The sequence below is a fragment of the Pteronotus mesoamericanus genome, unplaced genomic scaffold (assembly GCF_021234165.1).
Source record: "Pteronotus mesoamericanus isolate MK-2021 breed Mesoamerican mustached bat unplaced genomic scaffold, CSHL_Meso_final contig_263, whole genome shotgun sequence".
Taxonomy (NCBI): domain Eukaryota; kingdom Metazoa; phylum Chordata; class Mammalia; order Chiroptera; family Mormoopidae; genus Pteronotus; species Pteronotus mesoamericanus.
Window position 1 is genome coordinate 4925545 of NW_026555112.1, and position 18338 is coordinate 4943882.

An 18338-nucleotide genomic window follows, 5' to 3' on the forward strand; every position below is an offset into this window, starting at 1 on the left:
GAGAAGGCAGGGATACCAGTTTTTAAACACCCTAGCCTAGAAGTAATGACCATCACTTCTGCTCATATTCCATGAGTGAGAACTAGCCACATGGCCTTGCTTGGATGCAGAGGAGGCTGGAAAATACAGCCCCAGCGGAGCAGCTGTCCATCAGCTCCCTTATGAAAGGACAAGCGTGAATTTTTGGTGGGCAGCTAGCACTCTTTTGCCACAGTGAAGGATAAGCCTGTTCTCAGGTTGCCCTTTAATGCACAATGTCTACCAGACAACACTCTTAAGTTAGAAATGTCACAATCTTAGGTAACTTTCCAAAACCTTATCTAGAAAAATGGGAGACTAGTGTTAACCAAAGCGTAGGCATTCACTGGTGTGAGCTGGGATGTCAGGCAGCTTGGAATGAAGGTCTGAGCAAAACCTTTGAGTCAGAGACTTGGGTTCAAATTCTGACTCAGGCAGTTACTAGATGCCTGATGATCACCAGCAACTCAACTTCTTTGAGACTCAGTGTTCTTAATAGCCAAATGGGTATAATAACACCCAGATGGCAGTTTTATGATGATTAGAAGTAATACATGTAAAGGTCCTGGAAGATAGTAGATAGTAGATAAATGATAACGGGTATTACTATGTTTTCTGGGCAAAGATTTCTCAAAAAAGCAAACATACCTTTTTTCTTTTCTTTATTTTTAAAATATTTTATTTATTTATTTTTAGAGATGGGGGAGGGAGAGAGAAAGAGTGGGAGAGAAATATCAGTGAGAGAAACATCAACCGCTTGCCTCTCGCACGTCCCCAACTGGGGACCTGGCCTCCGACCCAGGCCTGGGCCCTGACCAGGAATCTAATCTGTGACCTTTCAGTTCGCAGGCCAGTGCTCAGTTCACTGAGCCACACCAGCCAGGGAACCTTCTTTCTTTTAAATTGCTTTGGAAATAGAAAGTGTAATAAGCCTTATGTAATATAATTTGTAGGACCATGTGGATGTCATGCTTCTAACTGCAGATGTTACAACTGTTCCATATCCAGAATGAAGCCAGAAATCAGTCTAAACAAGCAGTATGATTAAACTGCTCATAATTGCCCGAATTCTAGTAGGCACCATGGAAGATGAAAAATAATAGCCATGATTTACTGAGTATATATATTATATCCCTTAATCCTCACACCTACCCCATGGGACATATTATTGTTACCACCACTAATACCATCTATGTTATTACCAACACCATTTTGCAGATGAGAGAACCAAAGCATGGAAGAGGAGGAGAATTGTCCAAGATCGTCAATTACTGGTGGTAGAACAGGGATTTGAACCCAAGCAGTCTGACACCAGAATGCAAGCTCGATCTAAATCCAGGAGTCTGGAGCTGGAGGAAAAGCTCTATCTATGGAAAACACTTGAATACAATGCATGATAACATTGTGCTGAAGTGTGGTTCCAATTATAAATGCTATAGGAATTCAGTCTGGAGAGGAACTCCCGGCGCTTGGGCAGGGGCAGGACTGTGTGCCAGGCATTGTACTGGGTGTTTCCATCCTTCCCATTTAAGGAGAGGCAGCACCGCGCCTGTGGAAGAGGAAGAGCTCGAGGTTTGGGACTGGACAGGTAGGCTTTAAATCCAGGTGCTGCTTTATACAACCTGTGTAATCTCAGACAAGTTACTTAACCTTTCTGGTATGGTTTTCTCACTTGAAAATAGGGATTACACCAACCAGGGTTTACTGTCATAAAACGGTACCTGTCTGTGGTTGGTGCTATTCACTCAACAAATACTGACGAAGTTCCAGGCACTTGTGAACAATACTATCAGCCGGAATAAGCTAGGTTACATTGTTGTAACAAACAATTCCCCCGCCCCCCCCGCATCTTGCTCACATTACTTTCCCAATGCACGTTAGCTAGGAATCCTCTGCCACCTCTACAGGGATCCAGACTGGCTGGGGGAGGCTCTATTTCTGTATTTCCATGGTTGTCAAGATAGAATTGCCAAGACTCTACTTTCAGAATTGTCAAGACATGGGGATTTGCCCATTGGATCTTAAAAGTTTCTACTTGAAAAGCAATATCCTCATTTCATCACCACAAGCAAGGCCTATATCCACATCTAATTTCAAGAGGTTGGGGTTATAGATTGTACCACATCCTACGGGAGGGAAAAAACCAGAAAATATCTGGTGAACAGTTTTAATTACTACAACAGACATAATCTATTTATCTGTAAAACAGATTGGTAATCTGTATTAGAAGAAGAGGAAACTGAAGCTGAGAGGTTACAGCATTTGACCAGTCACGCAGCCTATTCACTGAGGAGACAGGCTCAAACCTTATGTTACAAACTCTGACTCTTTATTCTACATGCACGGGGTATATGAGGCTTGTCCAGAAAAAGTGCAACCATTGTTAATATAATGATTACGGTTTGCATGACATTGATGTTTAACTGGCAGCGAAGGAGAGTGGACTGGAATGTGCGTGTGTGAACGATGACTTTACTAGCTGTACTAGCTAGTGAGGGTGGTAGATGCCAATGAGTGAACACGTGTACTGTGTGGCTGTCGCACTCAGAATGAGTGAGTGACACAACAAAACTGCATCAAGTTTCGCATTAAGCTTGAAAACATTCCCCTGAAGAAATTATTCGGATGATACAAAAGGCCACAGCTCTGGGCAACTGGTGACTGGCAGCTTCATCACGACAACACACCCACTCATGCATCACATTTTGTGCAGTTTTTTTGCAAAACATCAAATCACCCAGGTGACTCGGCCCCCTTACAGCCCAGAGTTGGTGCCCTGTGACTTACGTTTTTTTCCAAAACTAAAATCACCTTTGAAAGGGAAGAAATTTCAGACCCTCGGTGAGATTCAGGAAAATAAGACGGGGCAGCTGATGGCGATTGGAAGAGCTGTGTGAGGTCCCAAGGTGCCTTCTTTGAAGGAGACTGAGGCGTCATTGTCCTATGTACAATGTTTCTTGTATCTTCAATAAACGTCTCTATTTTTCATAGTACAAGGCTGGATACTTTTTGGACAGACCTTGCGCAGACTCTGTATTAAAGCAGACTACAATTTTAGGATAGAGGCAGGGAGGCACTACAAGTGTGGAGGACAGAACGGGAATTGAATAAACATGGCCTTTGTGTTTCTATTATGCAATAACTAGCGTGCTCCCGGGAAGGCAGGAAGGGGCAAAAGGGTTCTGTGAAGCCACAGTGGAAGGGACATGTGGACCCATGAGAGGACCAGGTCCCAGACTGTGGCGAGGGACGGGCATGGAGGATGCGATGACTGCCCTGTTTCAGGCCATTACTCTGGAGGCAGGCAGGGGGCCTATGGAGAGGACAAGCCGTTGCAGGGGTCCAGGGTAAGGCGATAGGGATAGACAGGAGTGAGGACAGCAGGAATGCAGAGGGGATGAACCTGAGGGCTGCAGAGGAGGGTCGAGCCCCACTGACTGGAGAAAAAGTAAAGAACCACCCGGAGATCTGCAGAACGCACCAGACATTCTTCATACCTCACTCTTCCTATCCCTGTCTGGTATACTGCACCATTTATTAAAATTTTTTTCCCTAAGGCCTCTTTTTCTCTTGCTTTCTTATTTTTCCTTGCCTCTTCAATAAGGGGTGCCTGTGTATGTGCGCGCGCCAGCGCGCAGCTTTGCTGTGGTTAGAGGCCCTCCCTGTCCGACCTTCAGCTTGAGGGTACGGTCGCTGTTACCATCTCCAGGATCTGGCCCTTTTAGTTAAAGGATAAGTCCCAAGGCCCAAGGGCCAAGAGGCCTGCAATCCGCCTCTTGCTCAGCAGGCCCCAGGCCGGCTCCGTCCGAGGGCCCTGGTTTGCCCACCTCCAAAGGCAGCCTTGGCGGGCAGGGTGGGCGTCCAGTTCAGTCCAGGCGCCTCTAGTGTCCCATCGCTTCCACGTCCCCAACAGTTCTCCTTTCCCAGGCGGTTGCCCGGGCCGGAGTCCTGGATGATGACGGAGGACCGGCAGTCTGGCGGCGGGCCCCAGGTTCAGCCTCGGAGCCTCCCTTCCTCCTTTCTTTGGGGAGGGCGCGGGGACCAGGGCAAAGCGCTCCTCTTGGGGTTCTTCGCAGCTGCCCCAGGTGGGTAGCCCTCCCCGAGGCCGGCGGGGCTAGGGTGCCAGACCAGGCGGGGCGGGAGGGGTGCGCATGCGGCGGGATTGGGGCCGTGACTCACCGCCTGTAACCCAACACCAGCTCTGCTTCCCCTCCCCCAGCCTCTTCCCTAGCTCCGGCTTGGAGGCCGCGGCGACACCTAAAAGAATGAAGGGGCGCCCGGGCCCGTGGCGCCCCCAGCCGGATCGCGAGCGGGCGCCGGCGGTCCCCAGCTCGGAGCGCTCTCGGGTGCCCGGTCCCCGGGCTCGGCGAGCAGCCACCGCCGCCGCCCGGGCGCGAGCAAGAAGGGAGGGCGAGCGGCCGGAGCAGGAGGCGGCAGTGGCGGCGTTGGCGGCAGTGGAGGGCCCGCGGTAGCTGCGGCGGACGAGCCCGGGGAGGGGGCGCCCGGGCTTGGAACTCCCAGGTCCCCGTCTCAACCAAGCGAGGATTAAGCCCCCTGGCCGCTCCTGCGGCCTACACTGCGCGGCACAAAGGGCGAGCCGCGGCACGCACCCCTCCCCCCCTCAGCTCGGGGTGGCCCTGGGACCCGGGTGGCAGCAGAGAGGTGGGGGAAGCCGCCCCGCCCCTCGTTTCCCCTCCCCCGGGACCCGGCGAGCGCGCCGCCCCGCCCCCGCCCCGTCTGCCCGTCCTCCAGGGGAGGGGTCCGGGGGCGCGGCGCCCACATAACACTCCCCCTCTTGCGCTCGGAGCCACCCCTCTCCCCTCCCTCCTGCAAACACCACCGCCTCTCCTGCCACCGCCGCCACCTCGCCCGACGCTCCGCTGCTCGCCGCGGCCGGTGGGCGGTGCGCGGACCGTGCGCGCCGGGGGCGCCAGATGTGCAGTCCCCGTGGTCGCCAGTAACCCAGCCGCAGCCCTAGCGGGATCCGGCCGCCTTCCCAATGCTGTGGGAGCGACCTTGAGTGCACCCTGACTTCCTTCGGCGGGGACCCCGAAACCCAGAGCACTGTGCCGGGTCCTGCCCTTTCCATCCCGCTCACCCCGAGTTTGGACATGGAGGGGGCCGCTGCGCCCGCGCCCCGGGATGGTCCCGACTTGGTGCCGGGGGTGCCGGGTTCTCCCCTGGAGGCGGTGGCGGGGGCGACCGCAGCCCCCGCAGCGGCGGCCCCAGAGCCCAGGAAGCCGCACGGGGTGAAGCGGCATCACCACAAGCACAACTTGAAGCACCGCTACGAGCTGCAGGAGACCCTGGGCAAAGGCACCTACGGCAAAGTCAAGAGGGCCACCGAGAGGTTTTCTGGCCGAGTGGTGAGTGGGGGAAACCCCGCGGGGGGCTTGGGCTGGACGCAGCTGGGGACTGAGGGCGCCAGGGGCGGGGAGATCTTGGGCGCAGAGGCTCTCTCGTCCGAGAGGGGGCTTCTCGGGAACCCCCAGACAGACTTCACTCTTCTTCTAGCTCCCCGTGACTCAGGCGTGTTTCTCTCCTGAAACACTTGTTACATCCTGTCTGCGCATATTTTGGGGGGTTTTTATCCCAGCAGCAAAGTAGTGTTTATGATTTGCAAACACTTTGCAACCTTGGGACCGTCGGGGTCTCTCTCGTGGGCGTGCATTCAGACCATGCCCTGGAATGCCTTATCGCTCTAACTGTAAACCAGACCTGAGTCCTCAGCTTAGAGCTGGCCCCCCAAGTCCCGTGTCCTGCAGATGAATGCGACCCCTCCATCCTCCCACTCATGCTCTCTATCACCGTGATGCTGCTGTCGCTGCAAAGGAGGGTTGGACTGCTGCCTGTTTTCCAGAGGGAAGGTTAGGGAGCAAAAGTAAAGGCTCCCGCAGGCATGATGCCTGTGACAGTTTGGCCTGGCTTCTCGGAGGACTGAAATGCCCAGGGCATGAGTCGCCACACAGATGCTGAGTTGCAGCAGACTCAATTACACTTCAGGTCCTGGCTGGAAGGCTACTAAATTGCTTTAGAGGTCTGGCCCAGCCGCCCCAATGTTTGTGACAGCTGAAACCCTGCCAGAGTCCCAGCACCATTTGCCAGCCCCCAGAGAGCCCCTTGAATGCCTTGGGGTCTCTAGATTGGCACCAACGTGGTTTGTTGTCATTTTCCTTGCTGCAGAACAGGCCCCTGAAATCCACACTGCTTGTGGCTAGAGGACTGGGCTCAAAGTGACTGACTGTTGCAGAAAGACTTTGTGTGGTGTGTGGCAAAAAACTAACAGGGTCCTTTGATTTGAAACATATCAAATGTATTTTAATCCATTTAGTGCCAAAGTCAGGAACTAATTTTGGGACCCCTTGTGTGCACTTTTGGGGGGTGTTTTGCGGCTCAGGGTTGCCTGTAAACTTAACAAATGACCAGAGGGGAAAAAGCAAAATGAATCGTTGAATGAATTGGTAGGTTGATGTTGGTATTTTTCTTTTGCATATGTGCAGAGACTGTTCTATGAAAAAGAAAAACGGGGCACCAATCAGAAAGTTCAGCCCCCTAATTCTCAAATATTTGGATACCTGGATAGCTCCCATATTCTAAGCTTCACTGTTTGGGTTGATACAACTTTATCCTATAGCTTAAAAAAAAAGTCTGTTGTAGGTTAAGTGGAAATTGGAGATATTGTACATTATGTATTTTAAGCTGTCGCCAATAAACAAATTCTATAGCGAGCAAGTAGTTGAGAATTCACTCTGGGCAGGTGTCATTTTTGGAAGCTGAAAAATCTAAAGAAGAGGTCATTGTAAAGATGCCTTTGAGGAACACACTTCCCGGTGTGTGGACGAGGAGGCTGAGAAACGTGCACTTCATTCATGCTTTTATTCTGCTTTTATTCTGAGGTGATATTCCCCAGGCTGGATGTTGAATAAGCAAAAACTAAGCTTAGCTCCTTGCTCGTGTTGTCTTAATAGCTGTTGAAGAATCGCGCTGGGAAGTTGGAAAGTGGAATAATGAAAAACAGACGCGGTGGGAGCTGCAGGTTGAGGATGTGAGCCTGTGAGGGATTGAGTGGTAAGGGTGTGTCTGGGGGGACCTGCGAGGGGACAGAGAAGCCTGGATGCTGGGGAGCTGCCGCTGATTGAAAGAATGAAATCTTGTGTTATGGCAGACACCTTTCGGGGCTTCACTGGAGCTTCCGGTCAGGCATTTGTCTGGCTGTCTGATCCACAGAGTAGGTTCAAGTGAAAGGGATTGCATCAGGAGAGGGGAGCCTGCCCTTCTCCTACGGTGGGTGTCTCCCTTTATTTGCAGAAACTCGGAACATTCCGTCGGGATTTAGTCGAATGCCCACTAGGGGGCGCCCTGAGAACGGAAGAGGCTCATTTCTCAGCCGCCAAGACTTGAGCTCTGCTGTTATTGTCCAGCCCTAGTTCAGTTTCCCATTGTGCTATTTATTTCAGTTCAGTCTCTTGTTTTACTCAAAAATCAATGCAAAGATTTTGAACCTGGTGACAGATCCAGACCCAGAAGCTGGCAATTCCCAAACTGCTTTCTCCTGGGTAGATAAACTCACAATGCTAGCAAAATCATTGGGTGAAAACCTTGCATTAAATAGATGGGAAAGCTATTGGGTGAGGTTGGGTGAAGGGAAGGCGTCCTTGGCCTTGAGTCCTCCCCCTGCTGAGCACACTGCTCACAGATGGTGTAAGAACTTAAGTGAGAAACAGGAACTGTCAGGTGGAAAATTCCCTGTGCCTGGCCGAACAGAAAATAAAACGAACATTAAAAAAAAAAATGGTCAGCAAGTTGTTCTTGCCATACAGTGTGTGGTGGCTCAGAATCTCTCAAGAGCAGCAAGAAATTTTCATTTAAACTGGGAGTTTTCTTCTGGCTCCAAGGATGCACTCAACAGCCACAACTTACTTTTAAGGTACAGTTGTGGAGAATTGATGAGCCCTGTCTCAATTCTGCCTTTTCGATCTTTGGGGAGAATTCCGCAATGATGTTTTATTTTCATTGGTAGCCACGCCTCTTAGAGCACTTCTCAAGAGGTGCAGTGGCTGTAAGCTGCTTTGCCAAGGCGAGTGGCTGAAGTCAGGTGTCAGGCTGCATGGTGCTGTGAAATCAGCCCTCTGGAGAATAGGAAGTGTTTAAAAAACAAGAATGTTGTGGTTTTTAATTGCATGTCTGTAGGGCCCTCTGAATCGAATGAACCGCTGCCACACAGCATCATGTTCTTCTGTGTTCTCTGAAAGGCAGTTCATAAAGAGAGATGCAGAATCATGACGTTGGAGTCAGCTGGTCCAGCCATCCTCCCCTTTTCAACCCCAAATGTGGCCTTGGTGCCCACTGCTTGAGCAAGTCCACGAGACAGGGACTCAAAGTGGCTTCTTCCAGAGAGTAACAAGACCAACACTGGGGCACTCCTGCTGAAGGGCTAGGAGCCCTGGCTTATATTCAAATCCTGACCCATCCCTTTCTAGCTTTGTGACCTTGTGCAAGCTTTTCAAAACCTCAGCTTCCTCATCTGTAAAATGGGCAACTAATGGTACCAAGTTCATGGGTTTGTTCTGAGGATTGAGTAAAATTACCTTTAGAAAATTACCTTCAAAAAGGAGGGAAATTAGCCAATTTTAGTTCCCTCTTTTAGGAGATTTTGTTTTTTTCTCATTTCACTTGAACTTTCATTTAGGTTTTAAGACCATCAGAAAGGCATGGATGTTTTGGACAGTTAGCCTTGTCTCATTTGCAGAGAGAGGTGGAAGAAATAATCAACTTCTCAGGTTAATTAGGGAAACCTAGGGAAGTGTGCCTGTAGGAAGCCAAGGCAGCCAGCGTTCGGTAGGTTCTGAACATATGTCTAAAGCCTTGAATTTGGGCTTTATTTATTGTAGAACTCTTGTTTTTGCTATGCTTTTGGGCAGGGCTGTGGAGCAGGCCCCTATGCCATCACACGGCATGCGTTTTCCTTGAGCCCGCCTCCCTGGACCTTCAGGCTGCACAAAGAATTGACAAAAATACCAAAACCAAAGCCGACATTTTGGGGAGAGACATCACGTGATCACCTCCCTGCCAAGGGCCAAATTCTACTTTCCCCGTGTGCCTAGTTACCTCCTGTCAGTGGGGTTGTGTAAACAGGAGGAAAGGTCTGTGGGAGGGGCCTGGCGTGGGCGGGACAGGACCGGTGCGCAGAATGTGCCGCCAGCTTGAGTGACAGCTATCTTCACTTGGCAAAGCTACTGACTTGACCCGAAATGGGCGTTTGAAGCATTGGTCCCATTATTCATAGCCAGGTCCTGGAAAACTGCAGATCAGAGGGGTAAATTATCAGGCTGGCCTGCTGAGTCAAGGCGTGTGTGGCTGTCACATGTGCAGTGGCAGAGGGGCCACATGGCAGCCAAGACCCAACCTCAGTATCAGGGAGTGAGACAAAACTGTGGTCCGGGCTTCTCGTCCTGGGAAAGGGAGGCACAGAAGTGTTAAGTGACTTTTCTGAGGTTGCACAGCCCGTAAGTGACTGAGTTGGGTCTAAGAAACCTGATTCTTGGTTTGGTATTTTTCCATCACTCATTTACTAAGTCTTTCCTAGAGCAAGACGTGATCCTCACTCTTAAAGAGCTTATAATCTAGTAGCAAAGATGAAATGTACTTACAAATATTGAACTAATTCTGCTCAGTTCAACAAAGATTTATTACTATCTGCCATATGCTTCTCACCATGTAAAATGCTGGGACATAGACAAAGAGCTTACCGTCTGGTGGAAGAGACAGAACTAGCAGTTGCTAGGCCACGGGTTCCTCTTCGATACAGGTCTCGATTACTCCAGGTGATTTTAAAGTTGGAATGTAGTTCATGACATTGAGTTTGATCCTGGCCAGGAACACCCCTTCCCCGTATGAGCCCTGCTGCTCTGATTGCTACCAGCTGATATTTTGGAGAGTCTGGGATGTGTCTACTTTACAGATATTTTCTCCGATCCTCAACAACGCTAAGAGGTACACACTCTAGCTAGTTAGACCAGTTTAACGGATATGGGAAGTGAGGATTTAGGGAGGTTAAGTAACTGGCCCAGGATCACACAGCTAGATGGTATCAAAGAAGTCTACCTGATTTGAAATCTGTTGCCACCAGAGAAATGGAGAACCTTCCTTGTGTTGTCCAGCTGGTCACCTCTGGATCTGGGGGTGTTGCTCCGCTCATGAAGCCAGAAGACCAGCCATGGGGTGATTGTTTTCCTGGGAGGGTTTCGTGTTGTTCTTCAGCAGGGGATATAGAGAAGGGGTCACAGCATACTGTAGGGTTAGGGATGACAAGTGCTGTTGAAGATGACCTTTGATCTGAGTTTCAGAAGACTGAGATATGGGGTGTTGCAGCCAGAGGGTGAGCAGGCCAGACTGCTCGTCATGCGGGGTTTGTGCTGGGACCCACTGAGGGGGCAAGATGAATGAAATAGGATGGGGGTAATAATAATATATAATGACAACAAGGACAACAGCTAATACTTCTTGAGTGATTATAACATGCCAGGGACATGTAAACTGATTTAATCCTCCTACCAATTCTTTAGATCTTACTTTTCAGAAGAAGAAACTGAGTCACAGGGAGGTTGATTCACTAGCCTGCCCAAGGTCACATGCAGCAGCAGAACCAGGGTTTGGACCCAGGTAGCATCCAAACGCAGAGACTTGACCATCTCCCCCACCTCTAGGGGGCTGAGCTGGGTTCTCATTCACAGTGAGGCCCTGAGCCCATCAGTCTGATGGGCTGGCTCAGGCCAGGGAGCCCAGCCTGGAGCTTTTTGTAAGAGTTGAGTTATGAGAAGATAAGAATCGGACCGTATTGGGGGAGACAGAGATGTCTGCTTCTGGCAAACAAACTGCTCGTCTGGCCACACGTCTGTTTTAATGAATCAGGTCAGGGAGCTGTCCACCTGGATGCACACGGAGCTTTTTTTTGCTCAAATATCCTTAGATTTTAAAGCCTTAGGGGGTCTTGGGAGGTCAGCCCGTTTACTTTGCTTGCAGACAGACATGCGCCCACACCACATGCCAGGTCTTCATGGTATCGTTTCCTCCTGGGAAGCAGCTGGAGATAAGGGTTGAGTTAGGTATCTTGTCTGTTCTGTTGGTAAGCCAGGACTGTCTTGAGCCTACTACCAATGCCTCGCCTAGTGCCAAGCACATAGTAGGTCCTCTACAAAGGCTTGTAGGATGGAACTGAAGTGAATACATTGAGTCAGGGGATATTTTAGGAGGTATAGAGGCTGTAGGCCATCGTCTCTGACTTCAAGGAGCTTGTTGATTTGTGGGAAGAAAAGACAATGGCTGGAATGAATGGCGGGCTACGTAGCAAAGTCTGCAAAGCCAGGCAGACCCTCTCCTGCACGAATTCCCTTTCTTCTGTTTCATGTGCTCATACATTCGTGAGAGAGAGAGAGAGAGACGTCTACCCAGGGCTTGTCAGCCTCCTGGCTATGGCTTCCTGTCCTCAGTGGCTCTGGAGTCAGACAGCTGTCTTTCCCACATGAAAGTCCTGGAGCATCTGTAAGTTATGATTTGTGAAGTATCTGCTTTAAAGCAGAATGCGTTTATCATCGCGCTGGCCCAGACGACACTGTGCAGTGCAGGAATGAGAAGATCCCAGGCCCCAGGAGAGGAGGGGCCGGGCCAGATGACCCACCCGTGAATGGCGTCTGGCTGTATTGATAACATTCTCTGGAAACGGCCCAGGAGCAGCCAGATGTTGACTTCATGGCGAGGCTCTTCAGTAAACTTTCAGTTGCATGTTACACCGGCGCTGGGCAATTCCTCTCTTAGGCCTACTCAGGAGAAATGCAAACACAGGTCCACGCAGAAACCTGCACACCACAGCTCACAGCAGCATTATTTATAAGATGCCCAAAGTAGGAGCAACTCAAATGTCCGTCAGCTGATGAGTAGATAAAATACAGTATTTGTTCATTTTATTTATGAATATTATATACAACCAATTCTATCATTTTATTTCTGGAACATTTCTGGAATATTATTCAGGAATAAAATGAAGTGTTGAAACACACCACAAGATGGGCAAACCTTGAAAACATTATGCCAAGTGAGAGACGCCAGTCACAAAAGATCATGCATAATGTATGACTCCATTTCTATGAACTATCCAAACCAGGCAAATCTGTAGGGACAGAAAGTGGATTAGTGGTTGCCCGGGGCCAGGGTGTGTTAGAAGTAAATGGGAGAGGCTGCTAAAGGGTATGGGGTTTCTTTTGGGGGATTAGAGAGTTGGTCGTGTTGACAATTGCACAACTCCGTGAATGTACGGAAAGCCCTGACTTACACATCTTAAGTGGGTGCGATGATGATACATGAATTAGATGTCAGTAAGTCTGTTATTAAAAAACAACTATAGCTCAAGGAGGTGGTTGGAAAGAGGGGCTTGGGGTAGAAGCCCGAATCTGTCAGGCCCCCAAGATTCCAACTTGTGGGTGCATGGAACGTGCACACGTGTTTTGTGTAAGAAGCGGAAAGCCTTGTCCTGTGTGCCATGGTCAAGAGAGAGTACCCTGGAGCCAGACCGCCTGGGTCCCTGTCATGTCCCGTCCCTTGACAGCTGTGTGACCTTGGGCTAGCCACCAGTCTCCTTTAAACCTGCTTTCTCATCTGGGGCACATCTCATAATCGTTCTCGTTTTATGGATTGTTGAGAGGATTCCAGTGCCGTAGCTAAGCCTTTAGCCCTGTGCCTGGCACATAGTAGATGGGCAATAAATGCAACCAGGGCCATTGCTAGCATAAAAGGCACGTTTGTACAAATTAGAAAACGGCCTTTCTCTAGGCGGTTGGATTTGAAAAGGCTCCTCTCTTGGCCGGAAGGAGCGCCCCCCCCCCAACCCCCCGCCCCCAGACTGGTGGCTCTGTGAGAACAGGGTGGGTTGGATGCCTGTCACATGCCCCGCTCCAAGCGGTAGCTTTCATCACTGTTATTAGCTACCACACATCGCTACTCTGTGGCTGAAGGTTCCATTCCCCATCATGAAAACACAAACATACTTGTCCTGTTGCTCTACAATAAACTGGATGCATTTAATGAGCACTTACTGAAGTGCCCAGGGCTGTGTGAAATTTCAGAGAATATGACAAGCCTTGCCGTTGAGAAACTGAGCAGTTAGCCAGGGTGTATAATGAACACATCTGGGATAATCCAAGAACAGTGCGAGGCAGCGTGTGAATGAGGTGCAGAGGAAGAAATCTCGGCTGTGGAATCAGACAGACTTGGGCTCGGAGCCTTCCCTGCTGCTCGGCAGCTAGACGACCTGGGCAGGCTGCACGTTCCCTCTGAGCTTCTGTCTTCTCACCTAGAAAAGTGTGGCTCCCAGGTCGGCTTGCCGTCCAAACGGGCCTTGGAGAGTGCTACATAGAGGGCTCTTGAGAACGAGAGCCAGCATTATTATTTGGGTGAGAAGTACTAGCATTGAATACCTGGTGACCGTCTTATCTTAGATCCTGGCTCTCCCTGCTTAAAACCCTCTCGTGGGCTGCCAGGGGACAAGACTTGGACTTTTCCACGTTCTTTGAGGCTCCTGCCTGGGCGTCCGAACTCCCACCTCTGTATTCTTCTGTCTCGGACCTGCGTCCGTTCCCTTCGGAGCTCATAAACTGTGTGGGTTTGATGATTTGTCTGCATACACTCTGCCCTTGTCACTCATTAGAAGGGAAACAGGGGCATGGTCGTACCTTGCATCCTGGCCTGTAGCCCGGTGCCAGGCATAGAGTAGGTGGTAAGTATGAATGAATGAATGAATGAACAACTGCCTGAAGAGTATAGTACACCAGCAATCTGTCCCGAGGCGGGGGAGGTCTGTGAAGGCAGGACGCGGTGGGGAAGGCCCCGTGGGACCTTCCTCCCCTTTTCCTGGGTCTCCCCTGTCCTCACCACCATGAGGACATCCGTGGAGAGTTCTGCATTGCCAGCTGCTTCTCTACTGCACCATGGGCCCCGAGAGGAAGAGGGAACCTGTTCCCCACACATAGAGGCTGCCCCCCAAAGCTCTGTGTCCTTGGGTTGCTTTCATACTTCCCCGAGCCCCCAGCCTCCCATCTAGGAAGCCCTGGCGATTGGCTCTGCAGAGTAGGCAAGCTTTAGATGCAAGATGCGTTTGCAAGATTTTCAAAACATTTTTATCCCAGGGTTGTAAATCAAGTACTTAAAGAATTGTAAACTGGCTGGAGTGCAGAGGTAATGTATGTCTGGAAGAAACACCGTCCTCATTTGCCCTTTAAACTCGAGAAAAGAACTCCGCTTGTTTACTTTGATTGGAGACATTGAGAAGCAGCACGAGGTTTCCAGCGGGAAGGTGCTAAGAGGCCTCTGTGGTAGGTTCCCCTCCTTCCCTGGAGCAGGAGGGGACTGGTGATGTTCAAGTGGCTCTGGCGTGTGGTGTGGGACCTGAATCTATTTGGTCCAAGGGCAATTTCCCAGTGAAAAAAAAAGGGGGGGGGGGTTGCTGCTTCTCTGAGTATTTCCTAACAGCCATTCCTTCCCCATTTCCTCCAGCTGACTCAAAAGCCACAAAGACAGCTGATGGCGGCAGATTAGAAGGAATCTTTTCTGGCTCTTGTCATTTCACCTATGATTCACCCCAAGTGGCTGAGGACGCTCAGATTCCCAGTCTTCTACAGGGCGGGGGAAGGGAAGTGGACCATCCAAACTAGGACTCTAAAAGGGTCCATGGGGCGGCCTGGCACCAGGCGGTGTGGGCTTGGGAGTCCCCCCAAACCGCCTGTGAAATGGGTGTGGCTGTGAAGATAAATGGGCCGTATGTCCAGTTCTCAGAAAACTGTGGGGTGCACTGTGAACGTTCTCTGCGTGTTCTCGGGAGGCGCTCCCTGGGGAAAGGCAGGACCGGGTCTCCGCCATCTGCACCCCGGCAGCCCGGGCACAGGGCATCGCACGGAGTAAGAGCCCCAGAGTTGGACCCCCTCTCTTCACCTGTGAATTAAGGGGCTGAGACAAATGTTCTCCCAAGTCCCTGCCAGGCCCTAGGAAGGCAACCCTGGGATTCGCTGAAAGGCATTGGTGCGATGCAGACTTCATTTCCTGCAGCCTGGGCTGTGGCAGAAGGCCTCCTGGTTGCGGGGAAGGGGAAGTACAGTGGGCTCTCAAACCCTTTCGAGGTTGTTTGTTGGGTGTCAGGAAAGCCTCCCACGTGGAGCGGGAGGCTGGCCAGGGAGGTCTTCTCACCGTCCCTACTCTCCGATCCTTCCAGGTCCTGTTCGGCTGTAGGCAGACACTGCTTTTTAAAGTCGACCTGCAAGGTGGATTCTGAACTAGGCTCTGTGTGAATTAGAAGAGGCTCTCTTTCAAAGGACCTGTCCGTTTCCTCATCTGTAAAACGGGGTGACGATAGCGGAGCCCGCCTCGTAGGGTGCCGCGAGGGTTCAGGGAGCGGGCTCTGAGAGCAGTGCCAGACGGGCAGCCAGGTCTCCGTGCCTGTTGACTATTACTATCTGTGGCTGAGGGGAGGGCAAGCTCGCACTCTGCTGGGTTGCCTGGAAGGATCTTTGCTCATTACTTAGATACTTAGAATTTAGGGGGCTTTGCCTTTGGTCCCAGCGAAGCCAGATCCCGTGGCTGCCTTGGCTCTCAGTTGTGCCTTCGGTCTTCCTGGAGGCGCCGTTTTTTTCTCCCAGTGACGTTAGCAGTGATGGGGACATTCAGCATCCCTCTGGCCTGGGCCCTTCATCCTGGTGACAGGTGGGTTGGAGGCAAGACTCAGAGGATGAGGAAAAGACTAAGGAGGGGTCCTGTCCCCAGTGCAAGAGATGTTTCTGGCAGCCTCAGTTAAAAGGAACAGCGGGCTCACTAATGTGTTGACGTCTGTTGCATCCTTAAAGATGAAATCTATCAATGGATCAACCAATCAAATTCACCTGTAGGGAGCGCTTTATACTTGCCAGGCCCAGGCATCCGTTTATTGCCTGCATCGTCTCACTGCCTTTCTTGTCAGCCTTGGACCCAGCCTATGAGAGATGCCATTGCCATCCCGCTTTGCCACAGAGGGCCGCACTATTTGTCACCCCAGGATGGTGGCAGGAGTGAAGCTCACATCTGCCTGAGTCCTCTGCTGCGACGATAGACAGCTTCCCAAGAAGGAGTAACGTATCTGTTATTTTTTTTTTCTCTTGTGGCAAGTCTTCCTTCTGTTTCTCCCAGGTAGCACGTTTAGAAATACGTATTCAGGTGTCGAGCGCCTCCTCAGTGCCCGGCACCCTCTAGGCTGTGGGGGGCCACGAGGAACAAGCTATGACCTGGGCTCCAAAAGAGCTCAGCCACCTCTTGGTTCTAGGAAGGGCACCCACCCTTGGTCATTTCTAGATCCCCACCTTTGTGGTCCACACTTACCCCTCCTTGCCAGTCCATTTAAGGAGACTGATTCCCTGTGGTGTGTGTGTTTTTTTCTCTCAGAATTCATCCCTTTGCATCAAGCACATCCATTATGTAGCCTTGACTTTCACAGTATCCATTTAAAAAGGTGCCAGCGAACTTTGAGAAACTCTCAGCAGCCCTTGATGCAACACAATTACTTTGTATGGTTCTTGGTAGATCTGAAAGTGAATTCTCTCTCTAAGTAGCAGAAGCCAGGGGAGGGAGGAGGCTGGCAGTCCCTGGACCTGCTGAGCTCGGAGCCCAGCACGAGAATGTGTTTGGATGAAAAGGCAGGGCAGTGATGTGCTCCCTCCAGGGAGAGCTCCCCTTTGCATCTTCCTCAAGGTGAATTGATATCTTTTCCTGGGCAGAATCAAATGGAATGCTCAGGGAGGGACCCGATGTGTGGGCGTGCCAGCGGCTGGGAGCAGAAACCCTGGAAAGGGGAGGAACTGAGTGGAAATCTCCACTCACCGTATCGACCTTCTTGAATGTGTAGAAAGGTCCAGAGCAAGAGGATCCTTTTCCTAGCAGTCCTAGTAGCAGGAAACATTTAGTGGGTGACGAGTGTGTGCCAGGCCCTGTTCTAACTACTTTACATGCCTTCTCTCCTTTGAGCGTGGATTATTAGCGCATTCATTTCGCAGACGAGGAAGGAGAGACTTAGACCGAGTGACTCTCCCGAAGTTCACGGAGCCAGGGCGGGGTGGGGGTGGAGGGTGGGGCGGTCCTAGGTCAGGGTCACGGTTGTAACTGCTGGGCTCCAGGGCCTCTCCTGGGTACGGAGCCCTGTAAGCCTCTGCAGCTTCCTGCTTGGATTCATTGCACCCAGGCGTAAAGCTCAGAGAAAGCTGTCTCCAGGTTTGTGTGAAACAGGCATTTGAGGAGCTTTGTTCCATAATCTCGGTTTTTTGTGTCTCATTCATTTTTGTCCTCCTAGTGTTCGTTCAGTGCCTGGCACACAATAAGAACGCAATAAAAGTTTGTTGAGCCCTGACTGGTGTGGCTCTGTTGGTTGGGAATCGTCCTGCAAAACAAAAGACCGCTGGTTCAATCCCTGGTCAGGGCACATGCCTGGGTTGTGGGTTTGGTCCCTGGTTGGGGCTGGTACGAGAAGCAACTGATGCATGTCCCTCTCCCACATCGATGTTTCTCTCCCTCTCTTTCTCCCTCCCTTCCCCTCTCTCTAAAAATAAATAAACAAATCAATCTTTAAAACATTGTGTTCAATGGCTATGGAGTGTTATGAGTCTGGGAATGTTGCCAGGAGACTTGGGAGCTGGTCCCACCGTTGCCACAGCCTCATCTGTGTGACCTTGGGCGAGGTTCGTCCCTCCGCTGGCTTCAACTAACTTATCTGTGAGATAGGAGCTCCGGGCCTGATTTTTGTTTCAGGATTCATTGTTCATTCAACAGGTATTTGTTGAATGCCTGCAATGACTCAGATACCATTCTGCTCTGGGCGACAGAGAGAGAGAGAGAGAGAGAGAGAGAGAGAGAGAGAGAGAGAGACAATGACAATGAGGCAGATGAAGTTCCGGAAGCTCTCTTAGAGCTTACGTTCCAGGCCCTTCCAGATTCTGCATTTAGTGAGTCCTCCTGCCTCATCCGCGAATTGCTTCAAAGCGGCAGATGCTGACTCCTTCCTGGTTTGTCTTTCTTTGCTAGGAGACAAGTTCCACCAGGCAGGATGTCCATCGGTTTTGCTTATGGATATACCCCACCCAGCGCCCGGCAAGTAAAGATTGGTGACATGCAGCAGGCATGCCTGAAGGAATGATTGCAATGTCTCTCTTGCTAACAAAATCTCAGATCTAAAAATTCTGGGGTTAAAGTGCAAGAAGAAAAACAAGGCTCAAAAAGTGCCATTTTCCAGGAAAAATACTGTCTTTGTAAAGGCAAGA

At 50.7% G+C, this 18338-nt stretch overlaps 1 protein-coding gene across 1 annotated transcript in view; it reads left to right on the forward strand.

Annotated features, from left to right (window-relative positions):
- Window positions 1-4246: 4246 nt before the first annotated feature.
- The window catches only part of NUAK1 (NUAK family kinase 1), a 72790-nt gene continuing 58698 nt past the window's right edge, over window positions 4247-18338 (forward strand). The window contains exon 1 of the mRNA XM_054574589.1: window positions 4247-5384. Coding sequence (XP_054430564.1) covers window positions 5130-5384 — 255 coding nt within the window. The 5' untranslated portion in view covers window positions 4247-5129. The remainder of the gene's footprint in view (window positions 5385-18338) is intronic.